Source organism: Musa acuminata, chromosome BXJ1-4 (assembly GCF_036884655.1).
Source record: "Musa acuminata AAA Group cultivar baxijiao chromosome BXJ1-4, Cavendish_Baxijiao_AAA, whole genome shotgun sequence".
Taxonomy (NCBI): domain Eukaryota; kingdom Viridiplantae; phylum Streptophyta; class Magnoliopsida; order Zingiberales; family Musaceae; genus Musa; species Musa acuminata.
Genome location: NC_088330.1, coordinates 31,687,441 through 31,703,471, shown reverse-complemented (window position 1 = coordinate 31,703,471; position 16,031 = coordinate 31,687,441). Strand labels below are relative to the sequence as shown.

At 35.6% G+C, this 16,031-nt stretch overlaps 2 protein-coding genes across 3 annotated transcripts; one reads left to right on the top strand and one right to left on the bottom strand.

Moving 5' to 3' along the window:
• The first annotated feature begins 363 nt into the window (after positions 1-363).
• On the top strand, positions 364-7,125 carry LOC135652958 (ras-related protein RABH1b-like). The gene is made up of 6 exons (XM_065174341.1): positions 364-643; positions 2,580-2,650; positions 3,943-4,031; positions 4,274-4,385; positions 6,071-6,161; positions 6,691-7,125. The coding sequence occupies exons 1-6, from the start codon at positions 527-529 to the stop codon at positions 6,835-6,837; spliced, it is 627 nt and encodes a 208-aa protein (XP_065030413.1). The 5' UTR covers positions 364-526; the 3' UTR covers positions 6,838-7,125.
• Positions 7,126-9,456: 2,331 nt separating this feature from the next.
• Positions 9,457-15,806, bottom strand: LOC135652952 (haloacid dehalogenase-like hydrolase domain-containing protein Sgpp). Of its 2 annotated transcripts, none has more exons than XM_065174327.1 (5): positions 15,426-15,806; positions 15,203-15,314; positions 14,975-15,129; positions 9,951-10,212; positions 9,457-9,869 (listed from the first exon to the last, which is right to left on the bottom strand). In XM_065174327.1, exons 1-5 carry the CDS (start codon positions 15,587-15,589, stop codon positions 9,708-9,710), a joined length of 855 nt encoding a protein of 284 aa, XP_065030399.1. In that variant the 5' UTR covers positions 15,590-15,806; the 3' UTR covers positions 9,457-9,707. The 2 variants fall into 2 exon arrangements, with proteins under 2 accessions (XP_065030399.1, XP_065030396.1); XM_065174324.1 differs by having other exon boundaries at positions 15,203-15,317; positions 15,426-15,804.
• Between the last annotated feature and the right edge of the window lie 225 nt (positions 15,807-16,031).

Below are 16,031 nucleotides of genomic sequence, written 5' to 3'. Positions count from 1 at the left end.
TTGATCCTGATTTAAAAAAGGGACAATCCTAGTTAAAAAAAAAACATGAAGGTATCATATGATAAAACTTTATTATTAAAAGTTTGTTTAGGTAAACTATCTAAAAATAAATAATAAATTATCTAAGATTATGAGTTCGAATCTCGCATTCGTCATTTAGGAGAACCCTATACTGATGTTAAAAACGGTTCATATGGACGGCGCAGATGGAACCATATCACTGATGTATGTTATATGCTCAGAGTTTCCAGGTGGGTGCCCCACTAACAAATTCCGAACCCTGGCCGGGATCAGACAGGCGAGCAGCACCTTTGTCTTCTTCCTAGTTCCATCGTGCCTAAAACTGTTCCAGCGGAACAACAAATTCGACAAGCGACGCGCTTTGACGCATTTCGCCGCTCGCGGCCAATAAAACGGAAACAATAATTGCCAAGGAAAAGGGATATTATATACAACAAGGGGTTTTCGTTTGAGATCTCGATATCCTTTGCTTCTTTCTTCGCGTCTCGATCTCGGACGGATCATCATGGCCCCGGTGTCGGCGCTCGCAAAGTACAAGCTGGTGTTCCTGGGGGATCAGTCCGTGGGGAAGACGAGCATCATCACCCGTTTCATGTACGACAAGTTCGACAACACATACCAGGTCGATCTACGTTCTTTGTTTACTTTTGTTCTTCTTCTTGAAACCCGAGATCAGGCTTCCTCATGTTCTTGTTCCACCAATCCTGTTCTCTGCCCTTCCTGTGTTTGCTAATGTTCTTGATTAGGGTCTCGTTATTTGTGGCAATGTTGGATCGAGATCGATCTGTGCATTTCTTGATTCGACATCTGTAAATTAGGTTTTATTCGAATTATTCAATTATGACCCGTTTGCCTTCAGGTTTTTGGGATCTGGATGGTTGTGAATACGTGGTGTTGCTCTTGAATTGGATATTATTGGCTTAATGATTTAAAAGATTATAGAGACTTATTGGCTTACGACTTGTATATCTGTCACACAAGAATCAAGAGAAACTAATGTATGAACCTTAATGCTTTAGGTTTTTTCCTCTTAATGTACAAATGCAAAGACATCTATGTCAACAGTCCATGATGTCTTTTGAAACAAGGTTTCTCTGTGAAACTTGTTGATTATATGTTCCATTGTGGCTAAACCTTCCAAGTCATATTCACTCTCTATTATTGAAGACTTTAAGCCTCATGATCTTTTGAAGTGATACAAACTTTAGATTTTTCTGATTTATATTGGTGATCATCTGTTTCCAAATGTTGATCACTTAATGATTGAAACTTCAGCTTCAGTAACACAACATACTGGTTCATATTTGTAATTTTTATATGTTAATTGATGTGGAAACATATTCATAGTTGCTTGTTACACTACTGGGATCACAATGTTGTTTATAAGAATTGGATATTTGAAACTTTCATAGAAGATGGCTGCTGGGAATACTTGGACAGATCTATTAATATCTATCCTTTGAAATATTATAGCTGATTGCAGTTTTCATTGGGATTGCTAATAGTATTTCTCTTCATAACTCATATATGTAGGAGAAGCATTTGAAGGTTCTTGTATAGTGAAGAGAGAGAGAGAGAGAGAGAGAGAGAGAGAGAGAGAGAATCGGAATCACATCATGCATGAACAATGACAATGCAGTGCCAGGGATAAATGCCAAACTCATGCTGACTCTATGAACCACTCCTAATTAGATTGTCTCACACCATATGAAATAAAATTTTCACTTATTAAATCATCTTCTCTGATACATGCCTTTTGTTCCTTTTTGTAGACCACCAAGTACAATAAAAAAAAGAATAAATAAAATCACAATCAACAATGTTAATTTCTTAAAATCAAGGTTTATTAACCTCCTTTGCCTATTCAGGGATGATTTACTTTCAAAATTATTTTGCAGGATAATCTTTGCATTCACAAAAATTTCTTTGTAAAATCTCCAGTCAAATTTAAATTTCTTGCAGGAGTAAACTTTTCAATAATTCCCAAGGTTTTTTATTTCTATCTTTTTATGTTTGGTTTCATTTTTCTTCTTCCTGAGTAATCTAGGAAAGTAAGTAGATGTCATATGGCAACTTATGACATTTGTAAATCCCCTCTTAACTAATAAAGTTTACTCAAAAGAAAAATAAATTAAAATTGTCATATGGCAACTTTTCTAGTGTATGAATTTGTCTTGACTCTCGAGTTCATATGACTGAAAATTTGGATTGATGTCGATGATGGAACATCTTGCCTAAACTAGAAGCTCTGGTATCAATATATGATGTAGAACAAGCTCTAGGATTAAATTTGGTGCAAGATAGGATCCTGTGATACCAAATATCACATGACAAATGAGGAATGAGGTCTATTTGTTGTTTATGCCTTTTGTATGATGATAAATTTTGTCAACATAGGCATTCTTGTTTATTTTTCTTACTCATGGAAAGAAAAACTCACAATATAGTAAGTTTGTATCATTCTACCTTTTCCCTAAGCAAGTTTAATTTAGTGTTTATATTCTCTTTTAATTCTTCATCTTGCCTCTATCATTCTTAAGTATTAACATGATGAACAGGCTACAATTGGTATAGACTTCCTATCAAAGACTATGTACCTTGAAGATAGAACAGTCAGACTGCAGCTTTGGTAGAGTTATAACTTCACTGCTACATTTTCAATTCTATGCTCTTCACCATTCACAAATCTTATTGTCCTTTTATTACTACTATGACAATACTTGATATTAAATATTTTTGACTGCTTGTGCTTATGGTTTGTTATTCTTCTTCTTAACATTGTTATTCTCTATCATCGTGTGAAATTATAATTTGGAATATATCTAAGAGACAAAATAACATTTGCTCAAAGTGGGTGCTAACAAGAAAATATGCTTTGCATCTGGTACTCACTAATCTTCTGTTGGAAATTGTTTCTAAAGTCAATAGTGTTAGTGCAAAATTATAATTTGGGGATCTATCTAAGGGACAAAGTAACACTTGCTCAAAGTGGGTGCTAACAAGAAAATATGCTTTGCATCTGGTACTTACTATTCTGTTGGAAATTTATGAAGGCAATATTGTTACTCGTTAGTCTCAGCATATTGAGATGAATGAGATATTGGTATATCTTAGCCCATTGTAATATTTGTAAATTTAGAATACTGAGGTATATAAGCTCTTGACCCACTTGTTATAACTGAATATCTCAAGATATTTGATAAGAATGGATCAAAATGATAAAATCTGATATTACTGTGTGCCATGTTGGTTAATAGATGAGATTGATACAAACTTCGAGTTGGGTTCATGGCCTGCCTGAAAATTATGCTTTAATACTCATTGTCACTGTGATTGTTTTACTTTTCTTTATTGTAATATTTAAGAGATTTTAGGATGTCTATGAGGTATTTTCTCCCCTTCTCTGCCACGTCAATTTGTTCTCCTGAACTTCATGTTGCAGGATATGTTAGTATTGTTAGAACAGTGAATCTGGTGTATGATAAATGATAAACTTGAAGCCAGTTTAGTCAGATAATATGGTGCATTTAGGTTTTATAAGTCCTCATGATTGAACATCTGGGCAGTTATTTGTATTTTGTTCATTTCATTCTAGTTTCAATATTTACCTAGATATTTTTGCTTCTTGTAGAAAAAACTGTTTGTGTGTTTTTTTTTTTGTTTCTCAAGTGAAATTAAACTGGTAATAGGGTTTTGACTTATCATTATGAGTAAAAATTGGAATTTCAAAGGCCCAGCAGTTATGAACAGGGAACAGAATAAAAACCAGATTCTTGTGGTGAAAATATATTACAAATGCAGGCTAGCATGGATCTAAAGCAATATATAATGTATTCATAAGAACTTAGACTCAGGAATTTTTTTATATTTAAAATATTCTCTCTTTTGAAGTTCTTATTGCTGACTTCTGATTATTCTCAGGGACACAGCTGGGCAGGAGAGATTTAGGAGCCTGATCCCAAGTTACATTCGAGACTCTTCGGTTGCTGTCATTGTGTACGATGTTGCAAGTATGCTTTCTTGGTAAATCTTATTGGGTATTCAACAAGATGTTTGCGTATTTAGTTCATGCATTTATTTTAACTGAAAAATGACCAATGATTTTCCCCTATTTTTTGTTTCTGATTGCTGACAATATAGGATGTATGCATAGTCAAGATTCATACTGTAGATCATGTTCTCCTTTTAGGTTATATCATCCTATATTGGTCATAGGAGGTTTTTATTTATTCCTTTGCTATTTGTGATGTAGGCCGACAATCTTTCTTAAATACTTCAAAGTGGATTGAAGAGGTTCGAACAGAGAGGGGAAGTGATGTTATCATCGTCCTTGTTGGGAACAAAACGGATCTGGTTGACAAGAGGTGATCAATGCCTTTGTATGTTTATTCGTAATTTAGTGAACTTATAGACTAGGTGATTTGTTTAGGAAACAAAATTTAAAAAAATAAAATGAAGATGAAATTAATTCCTTCTTGCCTTATCATTTAGAAAATAATACTTCTGTAGATAGCATTAAGTTTTCTTGAGTCTCATCTCAAAAAACAGAGCAGAGATCCAATATGTGGTCATTAAAATTGGTCAAATTCATATACTACATAATGTAAGACCATTGATTAATAGCAATCATGCAATATGTGGCCACCACAATTTCTAACACAATATTTCATGAGACAATGTGCTGTGAAAATATGGTTGGTAGTTTATCTTTCTAGTATTAAAATTCAAACATCATAATTTAATCTGTTAACCATGAATATGGAAAGCTAAAAATTTTCTGCTAATGCAAACAACCAGTGATAAAAAATGAACATGAAGAAATTGAAGGATTGACGGACAAATTTAAAATTAGATATTAAAAGTGGGCTGATTGCCTAAGCAGTGGGTGCTCAACTAGATGCAGCCTATCAAGGTAAACCTCCTGGGCGATGGGTGCTTAGGGCTTTAACCGGGTCTGTCTAGGTAACCGGCTGTAACAACACTATTGGTACAAGGCCACACCACTAGGATCGTGCCAGTAATAACTGTCAACTTTTCCAAGATGGGAACAGCAGCAGCATATTAGGGAAAAAGAATGGGAGGAGTTAGAAATTGACTGTCCTGGCAACCATTAAGAATCAAAATTCAAATATTTACTCTTTTTTTCCTAAAAACGAATACTCCCTTAATTAACTAACCATCAGAGACTTTGAAAACTATTTATTCTTTTAAAAAGTGATGAGAACACCTAAGAAAAGTGACTGCTTGACACTTCAAATATATTAGATGCTGAAGGTTTTGCTTAATTAAAATTTCTTTCACTGTATGTTTGATTAAACATTTCAATATGACTAGCCAACCACTTTTCAGGATCTAACTCTTAAATTTACTAAGAATACTTAATCTTAGTGCTCGAGGACACTACCCTACATCAAGCAAATTGAGCAATTGACTAACATGGGTTGCAAAGATATGAAATCTATTCTGGAAAGAAAAGAAGTTTTGAAAAGGTTAAAGTATTCAAGCTGACTGCATCAACTAAGTTCTTTCCCATGATAGTCAAACTAGTTATGTTCTATGACATCAATATAAAGTGCCTTGAATATACCACCATAAAGGAAATGCATTTTCAGGTTTGCTTTTATAGTATTACAATGATTAGCTGAAAATCGTAGTAAAGAGTATCAGATTTGCTACCCTAATTTGTGCAGAAGTAGTTTGTGAATGTTCCCATAGTGATGAAAGTTGTCGTCTGGTTTCTTTTAGTTTTTGTTCTAGGTACATGTAAGCGAGAAATCCATCTGATTATGAACATCTATGCTGAATGTTTGAGAACAAATATTTAATACTTGTTGTCTATTGCTATTTTCACACCTTTATATCAAGTCGAAGCTGGGTTTATATCAAATTTGTTTCACCATGTGAAACAAGCTATTAACTTTGTTTTTCATCATTGTATGACAACTTTTTCTTCCTAGTTTTGCATGTTTGCCTGGGGCTTTAATGTTGTTTATTTAATTGTAATTCATGGTTCATATAGTTGAGTTATAATTTTCATCCTATGAAATAGACAAGTCTCTATAGAGGAAGGAGAAGCCAAGGCACAGGAACTCGGTGTTATGTTTATTGAGACAAGTGCAAAAGCTGGCTTCAATATAAAGGTACATTTTTCCCATGTAAATTTGTCTTTTTCTTTTGGCCAGATAATGGAAGAATGAACCATTAAATTTGACAACAACATATTTTTACACTTTTGCTTTACAAATTATTATTAAAGCAAAGAGGTGCCTGATAAAGCAGAGCCAAAACATCCTTCAGAGGCATTGGGCATGTGGTTGACTCTTCTGCTGTCCTCCTTTGTAACAGTTTGTTTTTGAGGTTCCAAATAATCACTTTGGTGATGAACCTTAAATAAAAGTGATGTATGAGCGACAGAAAACATTTTTAAAGTGAAATAGGATTTGATCTATTTTTACCTGAGTGGATTGAGGCTCTTACAAAGTGGGGAGGTCGTCAACCAATACCAGGAAACTAAGAAGATCACTTGGTTAATTTCTGGCATGCTACTCAATTTATTCACTGATACATTTTTCTAAGGATTTCTCAACTCCTCATTTCAGATTGTTAAGGATTTTGGTGTTTGGCATCCATTATTGAAGTGATCACTAACAGCTGCTTTGGTCTTTTTAGGCGCTGTTCCGAAAGATTGCTGCAGCTCTGCCAGGGATGGAAAATCTTTCTTCAACAAAGCAGGAAGACATGGTCGATGTAAATCTGAGGGCGACAAATGCAAATTCATATCAGTCGCAGTCACAGTCTGGAGGTTGCAGTTGTTGAACTCATCCATATTGGCTTCCCTCGACTTACAACCTGCATCGATCAACTAAGGGAGTGATGGTTTACGGTAGCGGTTTATGCAAATGAGCAAGTCCCATGCTATTCTGTGGTGTGCACTATTAAGATATTTCCAGCATTTTCATTTCATATCTGGATCTAGCGATGTATTCTGCAATTGTGGGAAGGTATGCTTGGATTTTGTCTGAAAGTAATAGTCATAGTAAGTGACTGGTGTCGCTGTTAGCCTAGCTTAACAAAATATAATAGTATAGTTTATTTATCAGATAATCGTTGATGCCCAAATTGCTTTGGTTTTATTGATAATTCATACTGTACTATCATGCATTGTGCTTGAAGGGTAGGGTTGAGTTACAACATGTGTGTACAACAGGCCTTTTCTCTCCAATCCGATGGATTTTTGTGCTTTGCCCTTCTAAGTTGTAGATAATTCTAGTATCCACAAAATGTGGCAGTTGCTTATTTCGTTTACAATGTCTAAATTTTATTCTAAATTCTATTCTGCAAGTCATGACCAGTTAGAAAATGCTGATTAGATATATTCTGCTAGGCAATCCTTGTGTATATTAAGACTGTTTGGGGATATATTTTTATTTTTAGTATACAATTGAAGAAAAGTATAATTATGGAATGCTGAAAATTATATTTTAAGTGTGCATTGAGGTAAATGCTGTTTGGTAAAATTATATTTCAACATTTTATTTAATACTTTATGATAAATTTATCCTTGTAAATTTATTGAGGGGCGATGATTAGCGATAGAGGGCCGTGGGTTGAGTCAGCAACAAAGGAGTGAGATAGGTTGAGGGTGATGAGCGGTGACATGACACATAAGAGTGGTGGGGGGTTAAGTTGGGGGTGGTGGATCTATAGCGATTTTGGTGGGGAAATTATAGGGGCTATGAATATTAAAATATTACTTTTTTAAGAGATTATGAATAGTAAGCAAAGGGCTCTAAATAGTATGCTTCCAATTTAATTACTATCCTAAGTAGTTAATAAATTGTATGTATAGTTAAAATGGTCGAAAGGTTTGTCTATGTATAATGGTATGAAACTATGCATTTACTTTTAAATGTGCAATTCTTTAACGTGAAAATTTAATTTTAAGCGAATCTTGAGAATAAAGAAAGGGAGAAATCCATTCATAGCAATTCTTCGAAGTATGAAGTATGCTCGTTTACACACATATGTGCAAGATTTTTTTCTTTTTTATTTACACAACTATAGACCAAATTAAAATTTTCATTCTTTAATCGTAACTAATAATGGCACAACGGTAAAAAGGTAATGCCTGTGGGGGTAGAACCGCCAGCGGAATTCATCGTATTCCGCTTACCCTTCGTGACCGGTTGGGGAACAGCATCGGCCCTCCGGCGGACGCGTGCCTGCGATGGTGCGGGCCGAGCGCCGCTCTCGGTGTCTCGCAGGCGAAACCGAGCTCCGCCACTCGGGATCTCTGCCGGCAGGGGCGAGCGGTCACCAGCGGGCTGCAGCACATGGCGAATCCCGCGAGGCCGACGCCGCGATGGTGGTACTCCGTCGCCTCCCTCGGCGGGGGCAGTTTCGTACGCCGCGGCCGGCGCAGCGACTCGGCGTCGGAAACGCCCCCGGGATCAAGCGGCGTCATCCGGTCCCGCCCCAGCGCCGCGGATAACGGGCACGAAATGTTCTTGCTCCGCCGGCCATGGAGCAGCGTCGACAGCCAGAAGCTCGAACGCTGGGGCTGCTTATTACGGTTAACCGATCCGTGGCGGCCGAAGAGCATCGAGACAATGGAGGACCGCCGGGAGCTAGCGGCGGTGCGAGAGGCGCAGGGGACAGGGTGGGGCGGAAGCGAGGGCGACCGGGGGGAGTCCTTCGGGCGTTGGTGATCCGGCGAGTGAGATGCCGGGGGGATGGTTGCTGCGAGGGCGAGGAGGCGCTCGCTGAGGCAGGGAGCGCAGACGCCGACACCGCCCTCCAGGGGGTGCTGCGTGCACTTCATCTTCCCCTCGTCTCCTCCATTGCAGCAAGAAGAAGAAGAAGAAGAAGAAGAAGAAGACGTCTTCTAATTAAGAAGGCGTGTCTTCTGTTTTGGTAAATCGAAGTCTATTCCTATGGTTATTGTTAACCTTCACGTCTGGTTTGAATCCGTAGCGTTGACCGAAGCTTCTCAGGTGGAATGACTTCAGGTACGTGGGAATTATGTGCATGGATATATATATGTCTTCACGCACTACCAAAACAACCACAAGGATTTAGGATATAAAATACAAGACCTAAATGACAAGAATAATGAAAATTGACTTGGTTTGACTGAGTCATTTGCTTTCTCTCTTGCTGAAGTACCCATTAGGAAACATGTCTTCATGCTTTAGTGATTGATACTAAGTTTCTGGATGACTACTATACTTGCTCAATGTCCATTAGTAGCACCAAACAAATCACTAACACCACTTTGTCACTTCATTATTTGCTGCATCTCATTGTTCTCCATGCTCTACATAGAAGATAGCCTTCTGCATAGGGTTAGGCTTGGATCAAACTGGACCATGGATTTCTCAGCAGTCTTAAGCATCATTCTTCTTATAACATCAACTTCTTTTCCATTAACCTGTGTTCTGTGCTGGAAAAGCATCCTTTTGCTGCAACTTCTGAAGTCACTTAAACAGCATTTAAATTAATCCACCAAGTATGTGTTTGCTTCATGTGAAATTATCCATTATAATATCCTAAATTACCATTACATAAAAAGAGGAGGATAATTTAAGCATGCATCCTTCAAGTCTGACTCCATGACGGGTCTCTTCATGCATGGCTTCCTGCAACAGGCATGCGTAAAAGTACATGAAGGATCGAGTTCCAGTTGGTCACACTAACTTCTCAAGGTTCTCCCAGAGTTTTGGATCTTCGAAGTTCTTGATGAGGAAGGTTGCTCCTGCATCCATCAGCAGCTGCTCCGGGTTTCTTGTCGTCAACCCCAATACAGGCATTGCTGCTGCGACCGCAGCTTCTATCCCTGACGCAGAATCCTGAAGAAGAAAACGATGATGAAGGCATGGAAATTAGACCAAAACTACATCATAACTGGTGGCGAGGAGAAGAAGAACAACCTCAAACACAAATGTGTGGTTAGGGGAGGCACCAAGATCCTTGAGAGCCTTCAGATAAGGGTCAGGATATGGCTTTGGTCTATCGCATTCACTGCCAACCACTATAAGCTGGAAGAAATCAGTCAGGCCAAGAAGCGAGATCATGAGTTGTGCATTTGCCCTCGGAGCATTAGTCACTGCAGCTCTCTTTATTCCACGTCCTTCGATCCATTTACACAGCTTGTGGAGGCCATCCACCGCCTGCAACTTCTCCGGCGCCATCCTGCACGTTTCGCCTCTCTCAGAAATGGCGGATGATGATGGGTGCATGGTATTGGAATTAAACTTGTTCAAAGAGGTTAATTTCATTATAAAAAAAAAAGGTTCATTGCATCACATAAGTGAACATAAGTGAGATATTTATTACAGAAAAATAGATTAAATGTCTATGAAAAAAACTGTGACTATTGGTTGATTTCTTAAACGAGAATGATTTATTTTGAATATAATTAATATAATATATCCTTAGGGGTTATATAAACCTCTTGGATCATGAAACATATAGAGTTTCTAAAATTGTAAAGATTTTTAAGAGAAATATGAAAGATTTAATCTTGTTCTATTATTCCTTAGTTTAATAGCTTTATCACTTCTTCTTATCAAGTTCAATACTTGGTATCAGAACATAGGTTAAGCTATGACATCTTCTTCAAATATCATCTAACTTTAGATTCTCTGACAAAAAAAAATTATGACATATGATGTATTCAAACGAAGGTTCTTCTATGCTCCCAAGATGTATTGGAGTTTATAGAAAATGGATTCGTTGAACCAAGTCTAACAAGAAATCAACTAAAGAAAAAAGAGAAAAAAGCCTTTTTCACGATCTATCAAGGGCTTGATAATACAATATTTAAGATCAACGCTCCAGCAAATACTTCAAAGGAGACTTGGGAAATGCTTTAAAAAACATTTGGTGGTGTTGATGAAGTAAAAAAACTTATTCTACAAGTTCTATGGAAAAATTATAATAAGGTACTTCTAAAATTATTTCTGATTACTTCTCAAAAATCATTTTTATTGTTCATCAAATAGGACCAAATTATGAATAAATAAGTGATCAAAGAGTAATAAAAAAAATACTGAGATTTCTAGATCAAGAATTTGATTTTATTATTGTTGCGATTGAAGAATCTAAAGATTTGAAAAAAATATCTTTAGAACAACTTATTGATTTCCTTCGAGTTCATAAACAAATGATTACAAAAAGAAAAGAAAACAAAACTATGGATTAAGTACTACAAACCAAGTTTACTCTTGAAAATAAATATAAATCAAATTCTCACAAAGAAAGAGGACGTGATAAAGAGGAAGAGGAGACATAAATCAAACCAATCAAGAATATCCAAATAATGAAAGTAATGGAGAAATTTCTAACCAAAGAGGCCGAGGTTATAATCGAGGCTATGGCAAAAATTATAAAAGGTTTGAAATATAATACTATGTTTGCAAAATGTATGGACATTACTCCTATGAATGTTATTATAATCCTAATAATCAAGGTGATAAGATAAATTTTGTGGAGGAAGAAAAGAACGAAAATCAAGTTTTACCAATGACTTATGATAATTTCAAAGATGGTCAGTTTATGACATGTTATCTAAATACAGGAGCCTCAAATCATATGTATTATATTAAAGAGCTAGTTTCAGAAATGGATATAAGTTATTTCGGGAATATTACGATCTGTCTCAAAGACCAGTAAAAGGCAAAGGTAAAATTTTTCTTGGACTTAATAATAGTAAAGAATTATGTATCTCGGATGTTTATTATGTTCCTGATATGAAAAATAATATTCTAAGATTGAGGTAATTACTTAAAAATATATAATATTAAGATGAAAGATATCACTCTTTCTATTCATGATGAGAATAAAAAATTAATCTCATATATGAAAATGGTAAAGAACATAATGTTTCCTCTACATTTATGTGTTTTTGATCGGTCAAATTATTTTAAAACTGATATTGAAGACATTTCTACACTATGACATCTTAGATATGTTCAGTTAAATTTTGAGACTTTAAAACTTCTACAAAAGTATAATATGGTGACAAGAATTCTAAAAATTGATTGCTCATCAAAATTAGGTGAAGTCTATGTCACGGGTAAGCAAGAAAGAAAGACTTTCAAAGTCAGAAGAATTAAAAGAGTATGACATTAACTTGATATGGTGTACTTTGATGTTTATGGCATTATCAGTCCAGTATCACTTAGAGGAAGCAAGTATTTTCTTACTTATACTTATGATCATACTAGTAAAACTTGGGTTTATATGTTAAAAAAAAAGAAAGAAGTCTTAAGAAAATTTAAAAAATTTAAGGATTTAGTTAAAAGACAAAGTGATCGTAAGATTAAATGTTTAAGAATAAATAGAAGTGGTGAATATAGATCAAATGAATTTGAAAGTCTTTATAGAAATAATGAGATTTTACATCATTTCACCATGCTATATACACCTCAACAAAATGATGTCTCATAAAGAAAAAATAAGACTATACTTAATATGATATGATGCATGTTAAAGGAAAGAAAAATTCCTAAAGAATTTTGGGGAGATGTTGTTTGTGCAGTTTGTTTGCTTAACAAGTTTCGTACAAGGCGAATTGATAATTTTACACCAGAAGAAGTATGGAGCTTACAGAAATTAAGAGTCGATTATTTAAGAATTTTTAGAAATGTTGCATTTGCTAAGATACCAAAAGAAAAGAGAACAAAACTAGAGGATAAAAGTCAAAAATATATTTTGTTGGGTTATCCAGAGAATTTTAATAGCTATAAATCCTACAATCCTATCACAAATAAAGTTATGATGTTAAGAGATATTGAGTTTGATGAGCAAAAGATTTGGAATTAGAAAAGTGATAAGCAGTGTAAGAAAGCTATAGCTTCAGAAGAGGATGATATAATACAAGTAAACACCGAAGTGGCTTTGCTGAAATCATTACCTAGATTAGCTATGTCACATGATTCAAGAAGTCTGATTATAAGAAGGACAAGACCGATTCAAGAGCTTTATGATGTGACTCAAAGGATTGATATTAATAATGATGAACTTTCTTTATTTTATCTTTTTGCAGAATATGATCTATTAACCTTCGAAGAAGCTTGTAGATAAGAAAAATGATGACAAGCTATGAACGAGGAGATTTGTGCTATTAATAAAAATGATACAATGGAGCTTACTACATTTCTAGAAAACCAATAAGCGATCGGTGTTAAGTGGATCTTTAAAACAAAAAGAAATGCAAAAGTGGAGATAGAGAAATATAAGGCCCGATTAGTTATAAAGGGATACAAACAACAATATGGGATTGACTATGACAAAGTATTTATACCAATTGCTCGATTGAAGACACTAAGATTACTTATCTCCCTAGTAGCTCAAATTAAATGAAAAATTTTATAAATAGTTATCAAATCAGTATTTCTTAATGGAGTTCTTAAAAAAGAGGTATACATTCAACAACCCCTTGACTTTATTATTCATGAATAAGAAGACAAAATATACAAGTTAAATAGAACTTTTTATGGGCTTAAACAAGCCCCATGAGTATAAAATTCTCAAATATATGCTTATTTTATTCAAAATAATTTTTCTAAATGTCTACATGAATATGTTCTCTATATAAAATCTAACTCTAATAGAGATATCTTGCATGTTTGTATGTAGATGATTTAATATTTATAAGCAATAGTAGCTCTATAATTAAAAATTTTAAGCATTCTATGAAGAAAAATTTGAGATGATCGACTTGGGCCTAATGACTTATTTTTTCGATATTGAAGTTATACAAGACAATAGAAGAATTTTTTCTCATAAGAAAATTATGTAAACGAGGTTTTAAAGAAGTTTTCTATGGAAGATTATTACCCTATAGATATACCTATTGAATATGGTACCAAGTTGACCAAGAAATGTGAAGGTAAATACATTAATCCAACTTATTATAAAAGTCTAATTAAATGTTTAAGATATTTGACATGCTATACTATTTGAAGTTAGTTTAATAAATAGATATATGGAAGCTCCTATGATATCTTATTTAAATGTCGCTAAAAGAATTCTGTGATATATTAAAGGAACAATTGAGTATGGAATGTTTTGTTCATCATCCAAAAGGTTAGAGCTTATTGGATACGGTGACAATGATCGGGTCGAAAGCTACGATGATCGGAAAAGAGTACAATTGGATTTGTATTTTATTTTGGTAAAACTATATTCACTTGGTCTTAAAAAAATAGCAGATTATTGCTCTATCAAATTGTGAAGTAAAATATATAGTAGCATCTTCTTGTGTTTGTCATACAATATAGCTAAGAAGATTACTCTAAGAACTTCATATGCCACAGGAGAAGTCAATCAAGATTTATATTGATAATAAATTAGTTATTGCCTTATAAAAGATCAAGACAAATCAAAGCATATCGACACAAAATTTTATTTTATAAGAGATCATATCAGAAATAAAGAAGTTGACTATATCATGTCAAGACAAGTGAACAAGTGATCGATATATTTTCAAAACCTTTTAAATTTAAAATATTTCAATAACTTTGAAAGAAACTTGACATATTAGATGAAACAAATTTAAATAGGCAGAATGTTGGTATTAAACTTATAAAAATAATTTCATCAAAAGAAGTGTTCATTGTATCAAAAATAAAAATAGATTAAATGTCAAATCAAATTGACTATTGATTATTGAAACAGTTTCTTAAAAGAAAATAATTTATTTTGAATACATTAATGTAATATATCTTTAACGAGTATATAAACCATATATATTGAGTCATCAAATATATAAAATTTCTAAAATTATAAAAAAATTTAAAAGATTTAAATTTGTTTTATTTTTTTTTATTTCCTATGAAGTCCAACAAGTGCTGATATACCAAAACACATTGAACAAGTCTCAGCCCATGTCCGGGAGGTTCAGATCATTTCTAAGCAAGAATTGGAGCATGGGCATGCAGTTCATTACCTCCGGTACATGGCTTCCTTGTCGTCCAGCAACTTCGTGGTCGCCTCCTCATCCCAACCGGGAAACAGTGACCGGGCGATGTCGTCGTTGTGGTTCCCACTGATATTGTCGACGTAGAAATCTTCGGTGATGGGGACGCCATCGTTGAACCCAATCTGCAAGAAGAAGAAGAAAAAGAGTTCCTACAGAGTGATCCGAGAGAGCAGGAAAGACTCATGGAACGTGTACCTGTTGCAGCATCTCCCGGAAAGCACAGTAGTGAATGGGATCGGAATCGCAAAGCGTGCCATCGATGTCGAACAGTATGGCTTCCAGCGGAGCAAGATGAGACAAGGAGCGTCTGCTGCAAGCAGAGGAATGATCGAAAGCACAGTGCACGCGTTAAACAAGATCTTCTCCAGGTGAAGTCACAGTGAGAGCAAACAACGTTATAACAGTGAGAGAGCGATACGTTTCTGGCGATGTGTGGGAGGAGACGGACATCTTCCCAGCCGCGGCGGTGAAGCCGATCCCGTTGAGTCGGCGAGCGGTGGCGACGCGGGGACGGATTCCTTTGGTGGGTAGGAGGGGAGAGGAGTGGCGTGGATGGGGAAAGGAGAGGAGATCGGCGGCCATGGGAAAGAGGGAAGAGAGGAGGGGGGATGGATTCGTGGGATCTCCTTCGTAGTTGGCGCCGCCCTCTCCGCGCTGCTATCGCTGTTCAGCAGGCAGAGTCGTGGAGGACGCCGCGATCGTCCCCGTGGAAGTTTGATCCGAGGACCGCAACAGGAAGACAAGTCTGCTTTTAACTCTAAAGGAGGAAAAATTGGCTGCCTCTGCTTGACTGCAACTCTTTAAGCGATCTGACTTCTTTTCATTGTGCCTCTCACATAATGGTACTTAGTTATATGAGACTAATAATACTTGGCATTTTCATAGCATATTTCATTCACACTTATCTAGAGGGAGAGAGAGAGAGAGGGATGTAAAAGCTTTCGTGTAATCTCAAACACAAGTAGGGATTGCCTACTGCTATTCTGGATCTGCATAAAGATGCTTCATTTCAAGCATGCAGATG